Source organism: Manis pentadactyla, chromosome 14, assembly GCF_030020395.1.
Source record: "Manis pentadactyla isolate mManPen7 chromosome 14, mManPen7.hap1, whole genome shotgun sequence".
NCBI lineage: Eukaryota > Metazoa > Chordata > Mammalia > Pholidota > Manidae > Manis > Manis pentadactyla.
The window spans coordinates 41,176,716-41,201,826 of record NC_080032.1 but is presented as its reverse complement, the minus strand read 5'-3'; the positions used below and the strand labels follow the sequence as shown (position 1 = coordinate 41,201,826).

General features: G+C 39.8%; 1 protein-coding gene across 6 annotated transcripts in view; it reads right to left on the bottom strand.

The window, feature by feature from the left end:
* NEK10 (NIMA related kinase 10) overlaps nucleotides 1–25,111 on the bottom strand; it is a 208,377-nt gene that overhangs the window by 78,826 nt on the left and 104,440 nt on the right. For all 6 annotated transcript variants that reach the window (XM_057492430.1, XM_057492431.1, XM_036886203.2 and 3 more), the window contains exons 24-26: nucleotides 9,838–9,967; nucleotides 9,235–9,305; nucleotides 1,680–1,893 (exon numbers count right to left, since the gene is read on the bottom strand). In XM_057492430.1, coding sequence (XP_057348413.1) covers nucleotides 1,680–1,893; nucleotides 9,235–9,305; nucleotides 9,838–9,967 — 415 coding nt within the window. The remainder of the gene's footprint in view (nucleotides 1–1,679; nucleotides 1,894–9,234; nucleotides 9,306–9,837; nucleotides 9,968–25,111) is intronic.

Genomic DNA, 25,111 nt, shown 5'->3' with positions numbered 1-25,111 from the left:
ATAGAGATGATGCATGATTGGTCCAAAGTAGCAAATTGTTAAAGCTAGGGGATGGGCACATGAAGCACTCTCTTACTTTCGTAAATGTGTGAAATTTCCCACACTAAACTTAAGAAAAATCTGAGAAGTAAAATTAAATAAATAAATAAAATGCTCCTTCCCAAGGTGTTTTGCTAAAGATAAGAGGATTTCTGCCATTAGATTTTAAACTAAGTCAACCCTGCCTCCCACATTAGATGCATGGATCTAATATGAACTGACTCTTTTATATTCAACTGGAAATTGGCCAAGTAGCTTTACAGTGCAGAACTTAATAGAAAGTCCCAAATACTTAAGATATATAGAAATGGCTAAATCTCTTGCATTTTAGTTTATTGGGAATACTACACTGTAGATGCAACATGACATCCTAGGATGATGTGTTTGTCATTGTTGCCTAGTTTTTACAAAGTTGAAGTCTCATAGTAAAATAGCAAGCAGTGTGACCTCTAACTCTGTGTATAGAGTATATTATTAAATAAAGGCATTCAGCAAGAGCTATAACTCCAAGTTATATGCTCCTAAACATAAACCGAGGCCTTATGTAATTGCCATGGATTGTTCTGTGAAATTACAGCTGGGCTCTGCATTTAAGGCAATGAAGATGACAGGGCTGCCCCACCCAAAAAAAGACACTACATTGAATCTTCAACTTCTGGATTTTAAGTGTGTCAAGAAAAACCCACCAAACAGTAGTTCTTTCCTTCTAAAAGGAAAGGTATTCACTAGAAACTCTGTTATTCAAGAAATCAAAACTGCCTCTTCTTTGAAACCAACTTCTTTCCTAATTTTCTCAGCTAAGGCAGAGCAGGTCCTTAGGGTCTGGAAAGGAATTTAAGACCAGGTACCTTGATCAGGAATGGGTGTTACATCCCTATTGCCTTGGGCCCCACCAGGAAAAAAGAAAAGAACCATTTGTCAGCTTGAGGGGCCCTTTGCTAGGTCCCTGTGCAGAGGAATCCAGAGCATAAGTGAAGGATGGATCATGGGTCATTATACAACAAAGGCAAAAGGGAAGGAAAATAAGATATAGTAATAATAGCATCATGGGCACAGTCACTTGCACATTGGAAATTTGCAGCTTTGACATCCCTTTCTCAAGCTATGTTCAGAAATAAACTGAAATATCAAAATAATTTAAAGGTTACTGGCAAGAAAAATAAAAGAACATATTCGGACTTGAAGTATGGCAATACATTATCACCACAAACAATAATGAAAGCAATGACACAGACTAATAAAATGTTTTAAGGCAAATGTTTTTCCCTTTTCATCACTAACACATGAACATTTTCATCCATATTCTCCAAATCAGATTGCTGAAGAAGTAAAATATATGAATTCATTTACTTCTATTTATATAAAGAATACAATGTAAACTTGAAGAACTGCTAAGAAATCATTCTGATAACTCTGGTTTTGTATATACAATAAATTATGAGTTAATTCTATAGGAAGTCAGTACTAATGACATTTTAATTTTTCTTATAAGATCTAGAAATGGATGCAAATATGTGAAATATTTCATGTAGCAATTAATATTTTCCTATCTTAAGATGATTATTTTCCTTAAGACAAGCATGAACAACTTCAGACAGACTATTAGAGGTCATCGTGAAGAAACTGGAAGACACACTTACGTGAGACAGCAAAGCCAGTTCGCGGTGACACGTGATGGAGTTCCGGTTGGCTTCCATAAAATACCTCTGTGTGCGCCTCCGTTCCCGCTCCAGCTTCTTCTCTAAGGCCAGCTGGGATGTAGACAAGTTGTCTAAATACTTCATCATGACATCTGATATCATCGAGCTGACTTCTACAATATCTGCGCGGGTTTCTGCATCAGGAGTGAGGCACCTAAGACAAGAGAAGCTAATTACAGCCGCCTTGTGAATGTTGGGGCCAGGCCAGGGTGTGTGCACGGTCAAGGTTAACCTCCACTGTTGTCTACCACAGTGTCTGCACCCAAGAGAAACTGGGGTAAAAAGAACATCAAGTATACTTTTGAATCCAAGACTTCTTGGAAGGCATTTGGAATGTATGGGAGGGAAAGGGAAACAGCATGTTGTCTTTGCATTTGGGCTGGGAGGCAAAGGTTACTGGCTGAGCATAAAGCTGCTCCTCAGGTCTCAGAAGACGCATGAAAATTGGTTTCCTCGGTGAACTGGTTATTTTCTAAAATCACTGCCAACTCACTGGTCAGTAAAACAGAGAGATCACAAGGATACAGGAACTGATGATCGACTCTGAGGCACCAAAAGGAAGGAAGGTTTCTGGGAAGCAACAACTTATTGGCCTTTCCAGCTGTACAATGGCAGTATGAACACAACTTTACTAGTGAAAGTCTTATAAAAAAACATGAAGTCATAAAAATAAAATGTAACCCAGTTACTGAGAAGTTTAAGATATTAATAGCAATTTTTTAAGCAGCTAATTCGGTCAACTTCATGCTAATATTTTCTGTGATATTGGAGGTAGGAAATATCAATCAGCCTGCTAAGGGGAGTATCATTCATGTCACAACTGAACACTCAGAGAGGCTACTCCAGATACCCATGGAACCAATGATCAAAATCATTGGTTGGCATGCTTTTTAAAACCTTTTGGCCCTCACTGTAATGTTTTCTCTATTTTTTTTTTTTACTTTAAATTCTCTAACTTCACTAAGTCATATGTACATCTCAATAAAATTTTACTTGTTTTGAATTTGAGTCAAAAATCTAATTTTCACATCTTGTATTTGATTCAGAACCCATAGTAAATACAACTTTCACCTATACTGATGTCTCCAGGTAAAATTTAAGAATTATTACCTGCAATTATTTTCCACAACAGAAGTCAAAATAAGACTTACACTTGCTAATTTGCTAATTACTCTTCCTTATTGAGTTTATTAACCATGAATAAAATATACTCATCTTAACCAGATTTTAAGACATTTTATGTTTTGTCATTTCATCCTTTTTCTTTTTTCGCATTTTTTTTGGTGTCATTAATATAAAATCACTTGAGCAATATTGTAGTTACTAGATTCCCCCCATTCTCAAGTCCCCACCACATACCCCATTACAGTAACTGTCCATCAGCATAGTAAGATGCTGTAGAGTCACTACTTGTCTTCTCTGTGCTATACTGCCTTCCCCATGCCCCCCACCACGTTATGTGTACTGATCATATCCCCACCCCAGTTGGGGAGCATGGTAAAAGTGAAACACAGGTCCCTCCTGCTGATACATCCAAATGCCATGCTAGGTAGATGACAGCAACAATGATGGAATGAGAACAAAGGGATGGAACTGGAGGCTATCCAGAAGCCAAGGAAGCTAGGAGAAGATGGTTGAGAATCTATTTCATGGAGGCAGGGAGCTAGAGGAACCATGTATGAGGTGAGGCTCCAAACGTGAAACACACATGACCCATGACCCTTGTCCCATCAGAATTCACTTCCAAAACATAAATTCAGATATAAAATTATTACAAATTTCATGACTTCAAAACCAGAGCCTTAAACTCCAAGCACAGGACTTTTTGAGTGTGGAAGCCCTGTGAAGGTCATAGGCAAGTGAAGCTGACTTGTGTGGCAATGACATATTTGTAGTCAAGTTTCTTATTTTTGCTCAAAATCACAAAAGAAGCAAAGTTGATAAATTTTACTATGTAAATAAATCAGTTTCCTCATTTGGCCTCAGTTGGCAAGAGGGACTAAAGCTGATAAAAAAAAAAATGATTGGTTGACCTATTGTTAATTATGAGTGCCATGTCAGAAGAAGAATAAAAAAAAGCATCCAAGCTTTTCATTAGTGCATTAGATGAAATTCTTTGTCTACCGTTATTTACACTGATGCAAGATAATAATAGCAGTTGAATTATGACCTGAGCTTTTTCTTTTTCATCCAAAAGACAAATAATGACACATTATGATAGCCTTAAATGACATGTTAGACCAATGGGCTTAATAGATATATACTGAACATTTCATTAAAAAACTACAGAATATACATACTTTTCAAGTGTACATTGAATATTCACTAGGATAAATCACATATTCAGCCTCAAAATAAGTCTCAATAAATTCAAGATTGAGATCATACCAAGCACTCTGCCATCCATAATGGCATGAAATAGAAGTCAATTACAAGAAACCTGGAAAAAACACAAACATGTGGAGGCTAAACAACATGCTACCAAACAGCAAAGGAGTCAATGAAGAAATCAAAGAAGAAATTAGAAAAAAGTACCTTGAGACAAATATAGAACCATGATGTTCCAAACCAAGAAAAAGAATAAATATCATCAAAATTGGAAAGAAAGAAGTAAAATTGTCACTACTTGCATATGACATGATAATATATAGAAAACCTTAAAGATTCCATCAAAAATCTATTAGAACCAATAAATGAATTCAGAAAGCTGCAGGATACAAAATCAATATATAGAAAGCTGCTACATTTCTATATACTAATAAAAAACTAGCAGAAAGATAAATTTAAAAAATAATCAACTTTACAATTTCATCTAAAAGAATAAAATACCTAGGAATAAATTTAACCAATTCATTGTGTGGAAAAATCTGTACTTCAAAAGCTAACTGTCTTAGCCAATCCAATCCATTGTTCATGAATAGGACCAACTTCACCAATGAAAGCTTATTTACAACACCCATATGCCAATTAATAAACCAGAAATTTCACCAATGGAAACCCAAACGTTAGTTAACAGTGCCTCTGTTGTTGATCAGAACTAAAGATAGCTGAGCCTTTAGGTGGGGACTTTTCGATAAGAGTACTAGCAGCCTTCGCTGAGTAGAAGTCCTCTTTGGGGAAATGACAACACTGGTAACGTAAAGTGCACCCACAGTATTTGACTGCCCATCTGGAAGTATGTGAAAGTAATAAAAAATTTTATCTAATTGAGAAAGTGTCATAATAAAAAAAAAACATTGGATAGCTCTGAGTTTCAACATATCCTCATTGAGTTACGGAAGTTAATTTAGAAAGTCATTTTAACTATATAGCTATGATGAGCCAAAATTTAGATTTGGTTCACTCTCAAAGTAACACCCTGTATATGCACTTGGTAACCTCAAACGTACAAAATGTAACATGTCAAATTTACTTAAATTTTTTTTTAAACAGGAAACAAAGAGTTGAAAGTAGGGTAAAGAAATGTAAAGATCCACTTGTCCTTAGAACTAGCTAAAACCATTAACTTTGTTGGTCTGATGGCCTCTGAAACAAAGCACCAGACAGCTTATGTAACCAGGCACAGCTAGAGAAAAGTAAAGCAACTGGAATATTTTGTGCATAAAAGGAAATGTTCCTCCTTTTTAAAAAGTAAACAGACAATACTCTCTTAACAATGTACTGGAAGGTAAAAATAGTAATGCTGGTACCGGGCAGAGCAACAAAATGTATTTATTTTCTGCCCCGAACTCTTCTTGGTTGCTAAGTTATTCATTCCAATCACAAAATGCGCTTGTCCACCACATGAACAAACAGGGAAAAGGAAAACGTCCTGCATATTAGAAATGCAAACGATGTGAGCCCTACCTGACAAGATGTGGAAAGCAAAAATGAGAAGAGAGTAAAGCAGAAGAAGATATATACGATTAGAAACAACACCTACTTTAAGATTTAGAATGAGTCTAGTGAACTTTCCCATCCCAGCCTTATATTTCAAAGGCTCTATCACATTAGAAGTGATTGGACCTGAGCCTGATTTGTTGACTCATAAATGATCAGTAAGAACACGTTTGTGTTTTTTTACCCTATGCATCAATTTCCTGAAGAAAACAGGAACTGAGAAAATAGGAAATTGAATTTCTTCCCTAATTCTTTTGGAATTTAATTTGTAAAGACTAGAAATCCAAAGCAAATTAAATATGTAATTGCACACAACTCATGACTGATTTTGGTTTTATGTCAAATTTTCCTACAACTTTATTTGTGATATGAACACAGACAATGAGTCCTGAGTAACTTTAAATGAAAACAACATCTGTTACAGAATGCATGCTGCAATCTTAATTTACAGTCAATTATAAAATTAAACTGTCAGTTCTTAGTCATTATGGCATCTTAGTATTTTGAATTCATGTGCTCTCAAAAATTTAACCTGGAGTCTCCTAACAGTGATCCTTCATCCTTTTAAACATTCTGGTGACAAGTCGCTGCCCATCCAGCAGTCTGCCCCACCACGGGATCGCTAATCCTCACCCGCTTCCTAATGCTGAGCTGACCTTGGCCTCCCCAGAACTTCCACTCCACCATGCTCATGTCCCCATTTTCTGAAGTTCCACAAAATAAACCCAATTGTTTTCCTATTTTCAGAGTCACTCCATGTTCTCAATCAACAGAAGTATTTTTTAATCCTCATGTGATTATATTCCAAAACTTGTTGACTCAACTTCCAACTGACGGTAGAAACAACCTGCTTCCCTCCATCAGCCCCACCGCCACTGTGGTCAGAGCTCCCATCACCCTGCAAACAGCGGGGCCTGCCTCTCCCTCACACTCCCACTCCCTCCTTCTGCTCCCCGTAGGGCAGCCAGAGTGGTCTTGGCTGAGGAACTTTCCCACTCTATCTCAGCCTATTAACAAACTTTTAGTACATTGCCCAAAATTCAAGATAAAACCTCCAAACCCTCAATGTAGCCTAGCGGACCTAGCTGATCTGACTCCAGGCAGCCTCCCCAGGCCCTGGTCACTCCCGGGCTGTTCTTGTCCTTAACATGCTACATCTTCAATTTCTGTTCCACAAACTTAACGAGCCCTGTACTCAGGAAAGCCTTCACAGATACTAGTCTATTAAATGCTGTCTCCACTAAGCTCATGATTTGAGATTTAGTGATGGCTCAGATGTCAGACCACAGGGCCTTTCTTGATGGGAACTTTTCCTGAATCCCCAGACTAGGGCGAGTCCTTCCATCATCTCTCACTGTCCCCTTTACCATCCATCATCGAATTTATCATTATTTGTTTTATATGCTTAATTTCATAAATAATAATACTATTATTAATTACAATACCTGATTTTATTGAGGGCTCACTACACGCCAGGTCCTATGCTAAGAGCCTCAGAAGCGCTATTCCCATCAAGGCTCCAAACAAACCCATGAGTAGTTACAATCGCTGCCCATACCTCACAGCTGAGAAAAGTGGGGCTTGGGAAGGTTAAAGTGGGTGAGAGCCCAGATTGGAACCCAGTCCATTCTGGAACATGCTGCTGCTCTTAACCTTTACGTGATAATGTTGGTATCTGACTCCTCCACTAACCTCTCAGCCTCAAGAGGCATAGATACCAAGTACCCAGGGGGTCTGTCAGAGGCAAATGATGGTCCTATTTGCCAGATGACACAAAATCAGAATAATGTCTTATTTACCTGTACTACCCCTCCCCTGATCTTTGTGGCTCAACTACCTATAAAAAGGAGAGATCAGATGAGTAAACCTGGTACTCTTGTCTTGGCATCTCTGGAGACTTTCTGAGTTTTTAAGGCACTTTACAGAAAACAAATAGCAGAGAAAAGGAACAAATCATGGAGATGAGCAATTTAAATACATCCGTCTGGATTCATTAGCGACAGAGCATGATCCGCTACATGCAGAAGTCAGATGATTTAGAAAGGAATTCTGGCTCGTTTCCCTCGGTATTAACAATGATCATTGTCGATGTTGCTCAAGATTTACCATTTGCCAAGCTCTTTGCTAAGTGACTTGCATCTGTTACTTTGTGTAACCATCACACCAGCCTGATGAGGTTGGTACTATTACCATACCCATTTTACTGGATATGGAAACAGAGATGCAGAAAAAATGGTCAAATTGTTTGTCCAGACTCTGCGGTTAGTAAAACTCAGCCCCAGCTGGGCCTGAAGCTCTTAGTACTGCAGGGCAGCATTGTGCAGAACAACGAGAGATTCATAACACAATCCTACAAACACGTAAGCAGTACTATTAATGCAAAACTATCAGTTGGCAGAAGAACACAAAGGCAAAGGGCACAGTCTTGGGAATACAACTGGTATAATCCATCAAGGTGGTGCTAAGTGCCAGGATAGATGCAGAACCAAGTTTTAAGGGAACTGGGCAGGGGGCAGGGGGATGGATAAAGATTCTACCTGACTCCAGGATTTCTATGCCAATAATAAGGACTTGACTCAGCTCAACGGGCAGAGAAGTGATCTTGAATCAACTCACATGCTTAAGATGGTCCCGTAATAATGAGCAGCCAGATAAACGAGTCATTTACTCATACAACCAGGATTTGTTAAGAGTCTGTTTTGTACCAGGCATTGCTCTGGGCACCAAATAGCTACGGGCTCTATCGCCGAGGCCCCTGCCCTTGTGGAGTTTTCATGCTGGTAGGGAAGAGACAGGCAATAAAAAAAAACAAGTCTGCATGCACATGTGTAACATGTTAAGGGAATGGGAGCAGTGAGCTTTAAAAGGCAGGTGCGGGGCCAAGATAGGGCCAAGTGGCTGTGGGGGCCTCAGGGTGGGCTCCCTGACAGCAGGACATCTCAGCAGAGACCCAAAGGAGTGAGGGCCTGTGCCATGCGTGCATCAGAGGGGAGACAGTTCCAGGCCTGGGGCTGGAGCAGAGGGAGCAGAGGGAAAGGGGGAAGGGCAGGCATGGGTCTAAGGGACACAGCTGTCACAGAGGGGAGAACATTGCAACTGCAACAGGATAATGGCTTTTGTTGAGTTCCTAATGTATTGATAGTGGGGTCATGCCTTTCTGTCTGACTCTGACAAATTATTATATAACATAACATGACCAATTTAAAAATAGAAATGAGAAAATGCTTGCAATATTATCTAACATGGCCTTTTTCAGTTTCCTAAGTGTTTGTCCAGCCTTTTTCCACATCCATGCATATTTTCCCATTTTTTTGTCATAGTTATAAATAGCCTTACATCCTGTTTGTCTTACTTAGCCTCTTCTCATGCTCATTTTACTGGTTGATACAAAGCCTTCTGAGTAATCATTCTCATGGTTGCACAACATTTCAAGGGAACATACTACTTCCTCTTGGACACTCAGTGACTTAGGTCAGTATTACTGATGATGCACAAACATTCTTCTAGATGGATTATTTGGGAGCCTCTTGTTCATGAATATTTACATAGAGAGTTGATAGAGAAATTAGACATTTCTTGATAATCTCTATAGGTTTGAAGCTGTGAGACTAATTACCTGCTGATGGTATCAGTCACTTTTTCAGAGTAGACACCTTCTGGCACTGGGTCATATACCGCCTCCACTATCTGCAAAAAAAAGCAGACTAGAGTGATGGGAGAAAGCGACCACTGAGATCTTTGAGTGATAACACTTTGCTGCAACATGAGAGTCACTCAATATGCATCAGAACTTTGTGCACCTATTTTAATCAGAAATAAAAGCACCCCAACAAATTAAAAGTTAACACCAATCAAACACCAAGTTCTTGAACATGGAATAGTATTCTTCAACCTGAGTAAAAGTAAACCTCAGATTTGTAATAAATCATGTGTAGGATAGTATAATATGCTCGACTTGTGGGTAGTCCAAAACAAAGTTAGTTGGTATATTTATTTTTATAAATTTCTATGCTAAACAAACACAGTTATGGGGGAAAATGTGTCACAATACATGATGTATATTTAGAAGGAAGGGGAAAAAATGAACTGGATCATGTGGAATAAAGCAATGCCTGCTTCAAATTGACAATTTCATAAACAATCACAAAGGTTCTAGTTAAGAAGAAGAGGAATGGTGTTTCAGCAACACAAGGCCATTTTGTCTGCCAACATTGCTTACTTTTGTAGCAAGGGAGAGCATGTTGGTGCTGTAGAAGGGGGGGTGCAGAGTCGCCATCTGGTAAAGGATGCAGCCTGCTGCCCAGACGTCAGCCTTCTCCCCATACGGCTCACTCTTCAGTACCTCAGGGCTGCATGAGAATAAGATGTTAATAGATGCTGGAGAAGGGAGAAGATGGCACAGAAAGAAGTCCAATTTCCAAGATACAGCTGAATATATGAGAAAAAAATACTTGGAACTCTTCATCACTTTTCAAGTAAACATATGAAAAAGTATCTTTGAATTCTCCCAGACACAGATCAATCAAGAAGCACAGTTGAGCAACGCCAGTTTAGCAGTAAGTATCAATGAGCTACATAAGCATCACCTATAAGTGTCCAAAGAAGTTTTTATTTCTAGAAACAATCACCCCTCTGTGGTAGATGGAACTGTAGGCCCCAGCTCTTTACTATTTTGGAGATTTTGTTCATTCCACCCTTTCTGTGGCCTCTTGGTAGGCAGTGGTCATTGCTGGCTCCTGTCTTTGGTTTTGATTGTCTGTCTTGCTATGACCAGTGGGATGTGGGAGCAACAGTGCACCAGGCCACAGTCTTAGTCTTAACAGGTATTGAGTGCCTCTGTTTGTCCCTCTAGGAGCTTCTGTCCATTACCAAGAGAAGAACACACCCCAGTAGATGCTGTCCCAGCATAAGACATGCAGAACAGATTTGCTCCAGACAATGCACAAGCCTGCAGCCTGAAGGAGAACCAGCCCAGAAGACCCACAGACCTGCGAGTCTGAAAATAATGCTTATTGCGGAATGCTAGATATTTTGTGGTGATTTGTTATGGAGCATTATTATGGGAAAAACTGATGGATACAACTCCCTTCCTTTTATGGGGGAAGACCATATTTAAATATGTTGCAGGAAATAAGAACATCTGTTGAGTTCATCTCTTCTGAAATTGTTGTTTCCAATCTGGACAAGGAAGCTGTCAGCCTTTAAATGAAATAAAGCTGTGGGGGTATATATGTTTGATATTTCCTTTGTGGAGAGGAGTGAAGTTCACTTGGATATTTTGGACTAATAGAAGTTTCCTCTAACATTTGTAGAATGAAATTCAGTAAAGAGCCAAAGGCACTCAATACCTACATACCCCAAACTAAGTAGTTTGATGATTCAGTTCTGTGTTATATATAAAAAGCATCCTCTGCTATCGCCTGGTCATCTGCTCACATTTAAAATGCCTTAACAAGAAATAATGTCCTCAACAGAAAAAATGTCCTTGGCTTCCCACAGACAAATTTCTCACGGGTGAGAAGATGTGTTTCATACTTCCAAAAGCTCATGGTCAGATGCTGAGTGTCCCACCGTTTCCCCTCAGGGCCCTTCCCCATTTCCTGTTCCCTGGGAGCTTTCACTCTCAACAGCCAGCATCTGGACTTCCTGAGAGGACAGCCTTCATTTTTTTCTCAAAAGATAATTGCTCACTGTGGGGGAAAACAATAGTAAGAATAGAACACAGTTCCTTTTTCTCATCATTCCACCCCCTCCTCCTCCTCACTAGCACACAAACTCTTCTTGCTTCCTCAGGCACGCCCCTGTGCACTGTGGCTTTGCAGGTCCTCCCATCAAGACATGGAGTCTATTTCTCTACCCCTGGAACCCGGGGTTGACCATGTGTCTTGTTTTGGCCAAGACGACATCAGCAAAAGTGGCTGTGAGGAGAGACTTTAAAAGTACTTACTCACTGGGGTTTGCTCTCTCTTCCTGCTCTTCAGAAGTTTATGAGCACAACCAGGTAACTGAGTCCATGCTTTCCTGCTGGATGGTGAGCAACATGTGGCCTAATTGCTTCACCAGCCCTACCCACAGCCTGCCAACCCCAGACCTGTGAGCTAAGCCATTGAAAATCAAGCAGCCACAGTGCATAGGTGAGCCCAGCCACCACTCTGGTCTGCAGTCCCCACTGGGACCAGCCCAAACTGACAGGACACAGTGCGCTGTGCAGAAAAGGGGCAGCGGCAGTGCTGGTAGGTGTATTAAGCCACTAAGTTTTGAGGTAGTTTGTCGAAGTTAACTGATAATAGCTTTCATTAGATTCTTAAAAGTGTCCATGGGCCTCTGAAAAAGGCTGAGAATCACTTCTTTGGAAAAGAATGAGAAATAAAAGACAAACAACGCTGTTGCCAGCTATCACTTTGCTCCTGGAATCAAACTTCAAATATCCTGTAAGGTAAGAATTTTATAATTACAGCTCAAAGTAGTGACAAACAGAAAACAGTCTTCTCTTAGAGAAGCCACAATAAATGTTCTGCTATAGTCCTGAATTTTGTCCCCCAAAATTGTTGAAGTCCAGTCCCCAGTACCTCACAAAGTAACCATATTTAAAAGTAAGGTCTGCACAAGATGATTAACTTAATATGATGCCATTAGGGTGGGTCCTACCCCAATATGATTGGTGTCCTTGTAAGACGAGGAAGATACACCAGGATGTACATACACAGAACAACGACCATGTGAAAAGGCAGCAACAGGATGGAGACTCGGCATCTGCAAGCAGAGAGCAGCCTCAGAGAAAACCACCGGGCCAATATCTTGATCCTGGACTTCCAGCCTTCAGAACTGTGGGAAAATAAATAGGGAGCCTTCTCCTTGAGAGCTGTGGCTGTGAAGAAGCACAGGGACAGGAAGAAGCTGGGGAGGGCTGAAGGGGAGACTTGAGTTTGCTTTCAAGACAGTGGTTCTGCCAGATAGGAATGTCCATCCCTGTAAAGAATCCAGCCAAGAAGGAGAGGTCGAAGGTGTGGCAGAAAGGGAGAAAATGAAACTCCTCCAGGGCCTGGGGTGAGTGGGGCTGAGAGGAATACCCAGCCTCAGCTTGAGAGGGCAGGACCTGCAGGGGGCAGCCAGGTTTCACGCACAGCCAGGTAAAGTCTCAGAGAAGAGATTAGGGAGAGATCGCTGATCTCAGGGGGAGTTCCAGGGGGTGGCAGTGGAAGAGTTGGGTGGAGGGTAAGGAATGGTGGGCACTTATAGGCAGCAGAAAAGAAATTTAGGCAGTGTGAGGGCTAACAGGGCTCTCATGCTCTCTGAAAGCACTAGCTCCTGGTTCCCTTGAGCCCAGTCTCTCCTGCCCCAGGCCATGCCCCCCACAGCCACAAAAATGACCTTCCCATAATGCAAAGCTTGTCTCTTCACCACTTCTAGGAACCAAATCACATTCCACCATTGCCCTGTGAGTCTCACCCATTCACAATCACAAATAATGTGAAAACCCTCCCTTGACTATAAGTCTGCCTGTAAATACCACACTTCTGTTTGTTTCAAGGCAAAGTCTTTTGAAAGAGTAATTTTGTTGGCCCTCTCCACCTCTTCACCTACTTTCCACCATTCAATCCAAGTGCAGACCAGCTTCTGTGCCTGTCACACCACTGGGATGGCTCCTCCTTAGAACACCCATGGATCACAACTGCCTCACTTGCTTTAGGTGACTTCCCTGCACTTTTGGGCACCATTAACTGAAACTTCATTCTTGAGACATTGCTGTTTTATTCATCTATTCAGTAAATATTTACTATGCACCCCCAAAGTACCAGACACTGTTTGACCTGCTTGGAATATATCAACAAACAAAACACCTGCCCCTGTGAAGCTTACCTTCCAGTAAGGGACAGGGGCAGGGAAGCTATAAAACACAATACAACAAATCAATTAAAAAATAAATCACACAGAATTTTTAGTGGGTGAACAATACTATAGGAAATGGAAAACCTGGATTGGAGTAAAGGTGTCTGGGAGTCGAGGAGGGCAGATTAGGTTGTAATACTAGAAAGGGTGGTTCCCACAGTATGGCACTACTTTCCTTCATCTACGTGTTAAATGGTGCTTTTCTTCTCACTCTTCACTGTCTCCTTGGATAATTTCATTCACACCCAAGGCTTCCATTAAAACCAGATGCAGACAACCACCAGATTTACTCTCCACCCCCCTGCCCCACAGGGCTACTACACAGGGTGCCTATTCCTGCCACAGGATCTGTCACAAATCACTGATTTTTGGTTGAAGAGCTAGACTCTGTGAACAATTTGCCTATTTTATAAATTAGGCTGAGAACCTACCCAATGTCAACAACCCTCACATTTTATCGAATTTCAAGAGCTCTCTGAGGAGCAGCAAAAGGGCGGGGTCCTCTCTGCAGACCCAGCCTCGTGTCCCCGCAGCAGGGAGACAATCAGCTCCCAGGACACAACCTGGCCTGGTTTTTTCGTAACTCCTGGTGGGACCCGCGATGGTCTTTGCCCGCCCATTACCTCCGTGTGCCTGTGTGTGCATGCAGGTGAGTTTTTTCTTAATCTGAGAGACTCAGGGCTGGCTACTGAGCAACCCACTGATTCTTTCTGATATCAAGATCCAAGTTTTCCACAGCAACTGCCACTTCAGATTTATCCCTAATTCCTGGTGTGCCCGCCATTATTACACTGGTGAGCCACAGTTAAACCTGACCTTCCAAATGCTAGTACTTTCCCCAGAAGATAAAATTAAAATATTTGACAGTAGTGAGTTCATAAAGATGAGCTTATGTACACTACTAAGGAGCAGAAAGCAATACTAGAACCAGATAGATTCATTTGTCAAAGGGTATGTGAAATTGGAGAAGAAATTGAAATTTTGAAAAACTATCATTGAAAAAGTAATCTCATTGGCAGCATAATGATGTAGCATCTTAGAAGTGGTGTTTGGAGATATCATAAAAGAAAATTTTCCCTAATAAATGTTAGAAAATATTAATAAAAGAATCTTGAGGAATGTGAGACACAGTGAAGGCTAGATGTTTGGAAACAAGTATGTTTTATTGAAATAATTCACCCAATAATATCTGCTTCACTGGGTAAAGATAGAAAAGGGATTTTTACATCCCACTGCAATGTATTAATTCTGAGTCTATTAAAAAGTACATTTAGTTCCCAGGTTCTGGCTATCAAAATCTCATCTCCCTAGACTGTCTTTTTAAAAAAGGAGAAAGAGAACTAACTTATTGTTGTTAATTGGAAAAGAAACAAAAATAAATTTTAAAAGAATACAAACCTTCTGCCTAAGAACACAAGATCCACTCTTTATTTGTTCAATCAAGGAGGCAAAAGTCTGTGTGAATTCATGAGGATAAACATCTGACCTGGAGTGACATGATTAAATCTACATGCCCAAAACTACAGTTTATTGATGATGAAAAGCAGGTGACACTGTATATTGGCATGATTAAATGTAGAGCACTTAGCAGTATGGGATGGATGAAACACATATGTGCACACAGACATGTGGGGGGCGGTATGCATATTGGCAAATGTTAATGTTTGCTGGAATTGGATAAAATGTTTCTGAAAAATGGTTTTAAAACAGTCACTAAGGTGGGATGGGAGTTCATGAGAATTAATGGGAGAACACAGTGGGAATAAGTGGCTTTGTGCATTTTCAGTAGAGAGTGAGCAATACGATATTCAGATATTCTATGAGATGGGCAGAGCTTAGCGAAAAGGACTCTAGGCAGAATGGTGAATGCAGTTGCAAGATCCATCTATGTTTTGATCTTTTTCTATGAGGCCCTACTTAGTACAAGTACCTAAAGGCATTGATAGAATATGGTCTAGTCCCACTAGAGCCACAGAAGAGCATTCTGATCAGCCCAGCAGTGTTCTCCACCATGGAGGGGAAAGGGGATTGAGCTGGAGGAGAGACAGAAAGGCAGGGTTACCCTCAACTAACATCATGGGGATAAGAATTCCACTGGACTAACTGGACAAGAGAAGGAGAAGTGGGAAGGGGAAGCCCCCTCATCTTCCAGGTTCCCATGTATCTGGCTTGAGTGATGGAGTTGGTATCAGCATCATTAACATAGATACAGGGGGAGCAGGTGTGAGGAAGGACACTAGATCAATTTGGAATATCTTGATTTGTGCCTATGACAGCTACAATTGGAGAGATCCAATGGGTAGCCTCATTCTAGATGTTAACAGTCTCTTAAAGCCTTATCCTCAGGGTCCCTATAGCTGGTATTCCAGAAATGTTCTCAGCTTACAGATGCCTGCTCCCATTAAGCAGACAATTAAGAAGATTTGATTCCAAAACAGCTCTAAGATTGTTCTAAACAAAAAGTCTTTCAGAGAGAAAAGAGAATTAGATGACATATTCAAGAGTCATGGAATAATATACTATGCCACTGAAGGAAACTGACCACACCCTTATCACAAACTGTAAGGCCTGCCTGCCTTTGAGTTGCATCTAGTGCTGGAAGCTTTAGCCAGTAAATATACAGGACACCCAGTTAAATTTGCATCACTAAAAAAATGCAACATTTGGGACATATTTACACTTTTAAAAATATAATATTTGGAGCACAAACTGAAAACTCTCTCTATTGTTTATATGAAATTCAAATTTCACTGGTATCCCATATTTTATCTGACAATCCTCACTGCTATGCTATCTGTGTACTCTCCTGCATTAGTGATCAAATCATCCTTCTCATAGAAAGGCACATACAAAGCTATTTAGACATTAAATATGGTTTCCTGCACTTACCTTAGAAAAATAATGACAGCAGTGTATTTATATAGGGCATTTGGGACAATTCTCTAAAAACACATTTCTTTCATGTTGCATGAAGACATGTATTATCATGTCTTTGCACCAATGAAGTCAATAACTAGAAATTTCTTTTAAATATAAACAGTATCTTAAGGTACAAAACACATATGACTATATGAAATGTTAAGTCCAGGTCCAGTTTTCCTAGCAATGAGCCTATCTTATCCATAAATATTTTAGTTAAATCATAAACAGGACCCTGATCCATCAGAACAGCCTCGTTAGTTCCACAGGTTGAAGAGGGCAATTCTTTGTTTCTAGCAGCCAAACCTTCCCATTTGGTCACTGCCTCTTATGGGTTGGGTTTAGACAAAGGTATGATCAGACCCCTAAGTAACATTTCATAAATTTTCATGGCAAAGGCACTCTAACTGTAAGAGTCATGATATACTTTCCATGAATAAATGGTAGATGACTCTTAAGACCAAAGCTGACCTGTTATTTCAGTGATTTGTGCGATACCTTTTTAAGCTAGGGAAGTATTTTATATATAATATATATAAAACTCATCACAGTTGAAAGAATAGACTGATCCCATCTGATGCAAACCAGGACTGTGAACACCACTGTGGCTGCTGATCTGCCTTAACTGACGTACTATTTTAACTGGAAATGAAGAGTCAAGTTAGACTCAGTTTTCACCTCCTGACTGGGTTCAGTGGACTTGGCCCAGATGGCACATTTGACTTCCAACCACTTTACATGACACTGAAATTTATTTAGAATCTGTTCATGAGATTAATATATGCACAAGTGTCATGAATAATACTAAGTGCTATGCAAACGCAAAGTGGCATTATTATTATTATTAGGGAAATCTGCCACCCTTCCTGGGGATTGTGATGATAAGTAGGTTTGAAAAAAAACAGGAGCACTATCCACATGGTACTGCAGATGGGACTTCATGTCATACTCCTGAATCCTGAGGAGGTGGGAGTGGATGACCAAACAAATATGTGACCCTTGGCCCATCGAAGGCCAAGTCAATGGGTCCAAGGGCTTTTACCACCAGCGAAAAATGTTGGGAGAGATAACAGTGCTGCCAGGCAATCTTTTACAGCAGGTGCAGTTTGGGAAAAGTATGATCTCAAAACACTAGTGGCTGCCTACTCTCACCTGCCCCTCCCATGCCAACCTCCCTCCTGCTCTTCACTCCCAGCTTGAGGCAACCCTCCTCTGGTGTACCCACTCCCGTCAGCCCCCAGCAGTACCTTCCTTCAACACACAGATCAAGTTCTACTGAGTGGGTAAAACTTTCTTACCAAGCCTGCAGACACCAAAATCTAAGAGCACTACAACTTATATTGTTCCCTAGTCATACTTTCATTTAGTCAACAAACATGTGTTGAGCACCTACTATGTGCCAGTCACTGTTGCAGGTGTTGGGGACACAGCAGTGAAGAAAACATACCAAAAAATCCTTGGCCTCATGGAGTTTAAATTCTACTAAGAGAGACAACTAACATACAAGTAAATAAATAAAGGTTTTTTAAGTGCTGTGAAGAAAATACATTCATTATTTAAAAGAAAAAAATATATCTCATGAGTTATCATGTAACTTCTGTGTCATCAGGCAGCTATTTGACCTTTGGAGGGTTTCGATGTTCTCACCTCTGTATGAGAGATATGTAAGATCTATTTCTGTTCCAGAATGTTGCATCCACCAATTAAAGTTTAAAACAATTTTAATGACTGATATATACAGTTTTAAAACAAAGATTTAAGTTTATTTTTCAGTATGACCTAAACATCAAGGATAAAGTCAACATTACATTTAAAATCAGATCACTCTCTACTCAAAAACAAATTTGTGAGCATATAAACAATATTTGATAATTATTGCTTTGGTATACTATTAAAACCTGATTTTTGTTCAAGACCTTTAATCAAAATAAAGAAGTTTCATTCTGAAAGATAGCTAGTGCATATTTCCAAGTCACTTTTAGGAATCCATCCTTTTTAATCACAGATGTCTTAGACTGAATCCCCACTGTATTTCCTCATAAAATGCTGGGCAAGTAGATTCTGTATCTACAATCTTGAGTGGCTGAAAAAGAAAAGAAATGCATTCCTCTTTCCTCTTCCATAAGCAGAGTTATGGAAGTTCTGTAACTCTGATCTATGAAAACCCTTCACCCATGGCTTTTGGCAGCTTGCTTGTGATTGATTCCACTGCCTCCCTGTTCCTGAGAAGTCAGCCATTTGCCCAACCCCAACCAAGAAAGCTATCAATAGAAACTACAAGCAGTGTGATTTGAGGAGGGAGAAGAAGCTTCTGTCCCCCAGCATGTCCTCCCTGAGGCCAGTGTCTGCATTTCACAGTTAATGGCCAATTCTTTTGTTAAACCCTGTAGATATTCCTGGGAGGTTAATTAGGAGGAACTGGAGAGGGAGGGGTCATGAGGAGTCGGTGGTTAGAGTGTGTTTGATAGGCCGGCTGCTGGTGAGCTAAAGGACAGAGTCCAAGGCCACATGTGAAACATCTTTATAGTGATTCTCCTAAAATTAGAACATGGAATGAAAACAGGTAGTGGAATAAAGGAGGATGAGCATCATTTGACTAGGACTGCCCCTTGCCAGTCGCAACTCTGTCAAGACAGACTGTTTACCTTGGTATTTTGTTTTGCTGACAACCTGGTTTGCAGTAATTAGTGACTAGACTGTCTCGACCAACCTGACTAAAAATTAAGGTTTAAAAAAGAAAGCAATTGTCCAATGTATGATTCCTAGATTTCTAGGTAAAAGTGAAGGAATGAGGGTCCATTTTTACTACCATTTCTCCCACACTGAATTGCTAATTTCCCTCCTTCTGCAGGCAAGGAGCTAAGTGGCCTATTGCAGCTTTTCTCTTATTTAAGCCACTGAGATGCATGGCAGGCAGATTTCACTTTTTATAGAAGCATTATCCTTAAAAATTTCCATATTCTCAACTCCTAATGCCACTGAAACTAATTGTAACAATCTGAATGTTTATAAAAATAATCCTTTTTTCCTCTCTCTTTAAGCACAGTAACTACAGATTTTCAAAAGAGAAAGAAATAAAGCATTTTATTCAGTACTAAATTGGTTACATTCCATTTAGGAATTCGCTGTTAGCAGTGTAGTCCATGGGATGTCAGCTCCTTATGGAGAGAAGAAATCAATTTAGCAATGAACCTGGTTTGGCCAAATGGAATGACACCTTGACACTGCAGGACTGTGGGAAATCAGCTGTCTTCTTTGTGTTTTAGTTTGTTTTCCAATACAATGACCTGTTGCCAGACAGGAAAATGACCTGTCTGGTGTGTTATAAAGATTGCCAAATGAAACACATTTTTAAAATATCAGGTATAGAATGCCAAATTTACTCAAATAATTTCTATTCCTCCTCAGATGTTGGGAGTTCAAATGGGAGAAAGGGCAAATGAGAAACAGGAAGAATAAAATAGCTCTGTTTACCACATTTAGAGATTGTACCTTAATTTACTGGACCAACACTGAAAGATTCCGTGGTTTTAAATTGATAAATAGATCTCTTAGAATTCTTCCTCTCCTTTCTCAAATTCATGAAAAGCATAATCAATAAGCTTTGCAAATAGGTTCATTGAGAAAGAAAAGAAAAAGGTTATGCTCAAGTGGAGGGTCCTTAGTAGTCAATAAAAAGACAATTCCAGACAAGATCAATCATTACAAACTAATAAAATAACAAGGAATAATGGAAGTGACTGAGGGCTAAAACAAAAATGATAATTAACAACACTCAGGAATCATTTGGGACAAAAAAACAAATATTTAGTACAATGGTAGCCACTTGTCAATTATGAGAAGTACAAATGAAGATAAGGATTCATGAACCATAACATGTTTGCACTAAATTGCATTAAAATAAAGTAGAAAAATTATAAACACCACTATTATGGACTGAATGTGTACCCTCAAAATTCATGTTGAGATCCTAGCCTCCAATGTGACAGTGTTAGGAGGTGGGGCCTTTTGGGAGATGATTAGGTCATGAAGGCACAGCCCTCATGAATGATTTTAGTGTCCTTTCAAAAGAAATGCCAGAAAACTCTCTTGCCCTTTCCAACCTCTGAGGACACAGTGAGAAGACAGCTATCTAGGAACCAGGAATCAGGTCTCACCAGACACCAATTCTTTCTGCATCTTAATCTTAGATTTTCCAGCCTCTAAAATGGTGAAAAATAAATTTCTGTTGTTTATAACCAACCAATCTATAGGGTTCTGTTACAGAAGCCTGAATGGACCAAAACCCCACAAAATTTGTAAAAATCACTCATAATAGCAGTGGGAGATTTTTACACACCACTTCATCATTGACATACATAAGAATATAGAGCATCTGAATAATTTGTCAATAAATATAGTGAGATAAACACGTTTTGAGCTCTGTGACCTAAGATAATAGACATTCTCTTTAAAGAGTCTAAAAAACTTGCATGACATTTACTACATATCATGTGTAGCAGATGAAGACTTCGGTGATTCACCAAGAAAGCATTATTAATGATATGCATACCCTTGTACGTCCCTTTATACATTATTTCTGGGCTTGGTCGTGTGACTGGCTTTAGTCAATGAGACATTAGCAAGTGTGATACTAGCAGATGCTTGGTAAATGCTTATACATGGAGGCTATATTTTTGGAACTCTTAACTCTTAGACCACTCCCTCTCAGATCTCAGCCACCATAATGTAGGAAACACTGGAAATGCTTCTTAGCCATGTAAAGAGAATATAATGAAGTAAAGCAAGGATCCAGCAAAGAGCTGGTACCAACAACCAGGCTTGGAAGAGTTACTCCCGCCCTGGTTGAGCTGCCCAGCTGGTGCTGCATGGAGAGTGATAAACTGCCTCACAAAGCCCTGTCCAATTTGCAGAATTTAAGCAAATAATTATTGTTGTATGAATCCAATAATTTGGGGGTGAGTGGTTATCTGAATCATCAGAGCACAAAGAATTTAATTTATTCTGAAAAACTGTAATTGCATAAGTTATATTCTATGACATATGAGATCAAATTGAAAATGAACTTTGAACCAAGAAAAAAACAAGAACTTTGAAATGTCAAAAACCACTTTATAAATTACTTATAAGCAAGAGCTAAGTTTTAAATCAAAGGATTTAGGAAACAAAAACAATAAGAATGATATATATAAAAACTAATGAAATCAATAAATATAAAAGGATTGAAATAATACAAAGTATGTTTTTCAGCCACACTGGAGTGAAATTAGACCTCATTAATAGAAGGAAATTTGGAGAAGCCACAAATCCCTGAAAATTAAATAAAACACTCCTAAATAATCAATGGATCAAAGAAGAAACTGACAGGCTAACTAGAAAACACTGAGATGAATAGAAACAAAAACACAACATAGAAAAACTTTTGGGACATCCCTAAAGCAATCCTTACAAGGGAATTTGTAGCTATAAGTGCCTCTCTTATTAAAGAAGAAAGATCTTAAATATATTACCTAACCCATTACCTTCAGAAACAAGAAAAAAGAAGAGCAAACTAAACCCAAAGCAAGGAGAATGAAGGAAGCAATAAAGATTAGTGTGGAAATACCAGAAAGACAACAGAGAAAAGCAATGAAAACAAAAAATGGTTCCTCTGAAAATCAACAAAACTGACAACCTTAAGCTGACTGACCATAAAAAGAGAGAGAGAGAGAGAAGACTCAAATCATTAAATTCAGGAATGAAAGAGACTTTGCAGAAGCATAAATGCTTTTAAAGGAATACTCCAAACAATTGTATGTTTATAACCTAGATGGAATGGTCAAATTACTAGAAATACCCAAACTGCCAAGACTGACTGAAGAAAAAAACAAAATTTGGATAAAACACTAACAGAAGATTGAATCAGTAATCAAAAAACTTCCCATGAGGAAAATCCCTGACCAGATGACCCCACTGGTAAATTCTACCAAATGTTTAAAGAAGAACTAATACCAATCCTTTACAAACTGTACCAAGAAATAGAAGACGAATGCTCTTTGACACATCGAGTGAGACCAATATTACCATGACACCAAAACCAGACAAAGGCATGACAACAAAACTCTAGACCAATAACTCCTAGGAATGCAGACACGAAAATCCTCAAGAAAATACAGACTGAATTTAGCAACATGCAGAAAGAATTATACAGCATGACCAAGTGGGATTTATCCCAGGAATGCAAGCTAGGTTCAAAATATGAAAATCAATCAATGCAATACACCACATTAACAGAATGAAGGAATCAGTTACAGGTCCCAGAGGGGGTTATAGTTAAGAACTCAGCCCACCCCCCACCCCCAAGCAGCCATGTTCACATGCACAGCTGCACTCCTAGTCCAGGCACTTCTGTTCAGAGGCCTCCTCACCAGAGGCCTTAGCTGGGGCACTTTGCAGGGGCCTTGGCTGAGACCAGCTTATAAGGGGCCTTGGCTGGGGCAGGGCTTTCAGCTGCTGGCAACACTTCTACATGCTGTTAATGAACAGTTACCTACACTGTAAATGCATAAAGACATAGTAAAAATATATACCAGTTTCAGCATAGTGGTTACTTCTGGGGAAGAAAGGGAAACAGAACAGGCAGAGGCTTCCAATTAATTCCATAACATTATTTCTTTAAAACTTTTTCTCTTAATATAATAAATGTTCAAATCTACTGTGCATAAATGGACATTTGTTAATATAGGAAATATTCCATAATTAAAAAAGAATGAAAACTATTAAAATAATAGTTAGCATTCGGTAGTATAACTATATCTGATTCCCATTTTTTTGATACACTTACATATTTTTTCAAATTCTTCCAACCAACACGAATTTATTTTATAAAACTAAGTGATAATAAATAATAAATGTGATTTTCCAAAATGTATCACTACCAGTCATTTACTTAAGCAGAGAGCTTTTAAAAATGAACCAGTATTAAAATCTCATTTTGGTGTAAAATCTCCACAGGTATTTTTAATAGTTCAGAGCTGAGAAATGCTTTTTTTAACACAAGCCAAAATTTAAATGAAATTTGCACATATCCAAACTATAAGTGCTAGTCAGGAACAGAAATGCAAATAAATTACAGCTATAATAGTTATTCCTGCCAATTAAAGTCCTTTTGAAAACCAAGGCTATCTGAATGGGTTTATTTAAACTATTACTGTAAATTACTCTGTGAAGCTATAGCTAATGATTAATAGATTTTTTTGTAGAGCTGGAACATCTAACTCAATAGTTTCCAGATTTTCTAGAACTTTCTTTTCATAATAAATAAATAGCATGCAAAAAAAAAAGTATGGAAGTGATCACACAACAGAGGCACTCTGTCTGAAGTAGAGGCTGAGTCCTGAGTTCCTGCTTGATCTGCAGATTCCACCCTCTCCACCACCTTTTAACCTCTCTCTCCATCAATGGCTCCTTCCTCTCTGAACGCAAGCATCCTCAGTTGTCCTGGTTTCTAAGCACCCCTTCCACCCCACATTCTCCCACAGCACAGTTTTCTCTATTGGCTGTTGCCACAGTTTTAACTGCCATTGCTTGTCACACCCTCTATAGTCTTACCTCCGCCCTTACCATTCCCCTGAAACTACTATTGGTAATCATAGCCCATCTGCAAACACATGGGACATTCTTCAGCCCTTGCCACAGAGTCATGCAATCACCTTATGAAAATGGCAGTCATCAACACTTGGTCTTCCTGCAGTGTGGGAAGCTGTTGGCCCTGGGAAATTCCCCTAAATGTGTGGCTCCTCAAGGTCTTGCTCAGCACTTGTTCATTTCACAGCCATTCCCACCCAGATGCTGGTGATTCCATGTCTCCTCACCAGCTGGCCACTCTCTCCTGAGGCTCCTGAAACACATTTGGGTTGCCCATTGGACATGGCAGCCTTATTACCTCAAAAGCAACTCAAAGTCAACATACTCAAAACTAATCACTTTCCCTTCTTGTAAACCCTTCCCTATATCTTCCCTAATCACATAGATGCTATTGTGGGTTGAGCTGTGTCCCCAAAAAGATATACGAAAGTTCTAATTTCCAGTACTGGTGAATGTGACCTTATTTGGAAATAGGGTCTTTGCAGATGCGATCAAGTTAGGATGAGGTCCTACTCAATTAGGGTGGGGCCTAATCCAACATGACTAGTGTCCTTATAAGAAGAGAAACCAGAGATGCAGATATAGACATATCGGGAAAACACCATGTGATGATGGAGTCAGAGATTGGAGGGATGTATCTACAAGCATTCCTGTTCCCACACCTGTACTGTCCCGCCTGCCCCCTGGACCCTCAACAGCTTGTTCAACGGAGAGCCCTGTTTCCTAACACTGACAGCTTGCCGGCACGCAGGCTGAGGACTGGCCTCCATCACGGACTCCCTCCTGGCAGCCCTGGTGAGAGCTACAGCAGCTTCTGCACCCAGGCCCCAGCCAACGGCTCTGTGGGAGGCTCTGGCTACACACCCCTGCCCTGCCCCCACATTTCCGGTGGGGTGAGTAACACACCCAGAAGTATGGAGAAGTTAAGGCCTGTGGACAAACTTCGGCCAGTGAGAGACAAGAGATGAATTCTTCCCCCTTCTTCACCTCACTGGACTCTCCTGATGTACAGAGGTTTCTCAAGATCCATCCAGAGACATCCACGACCAAGCCACTAG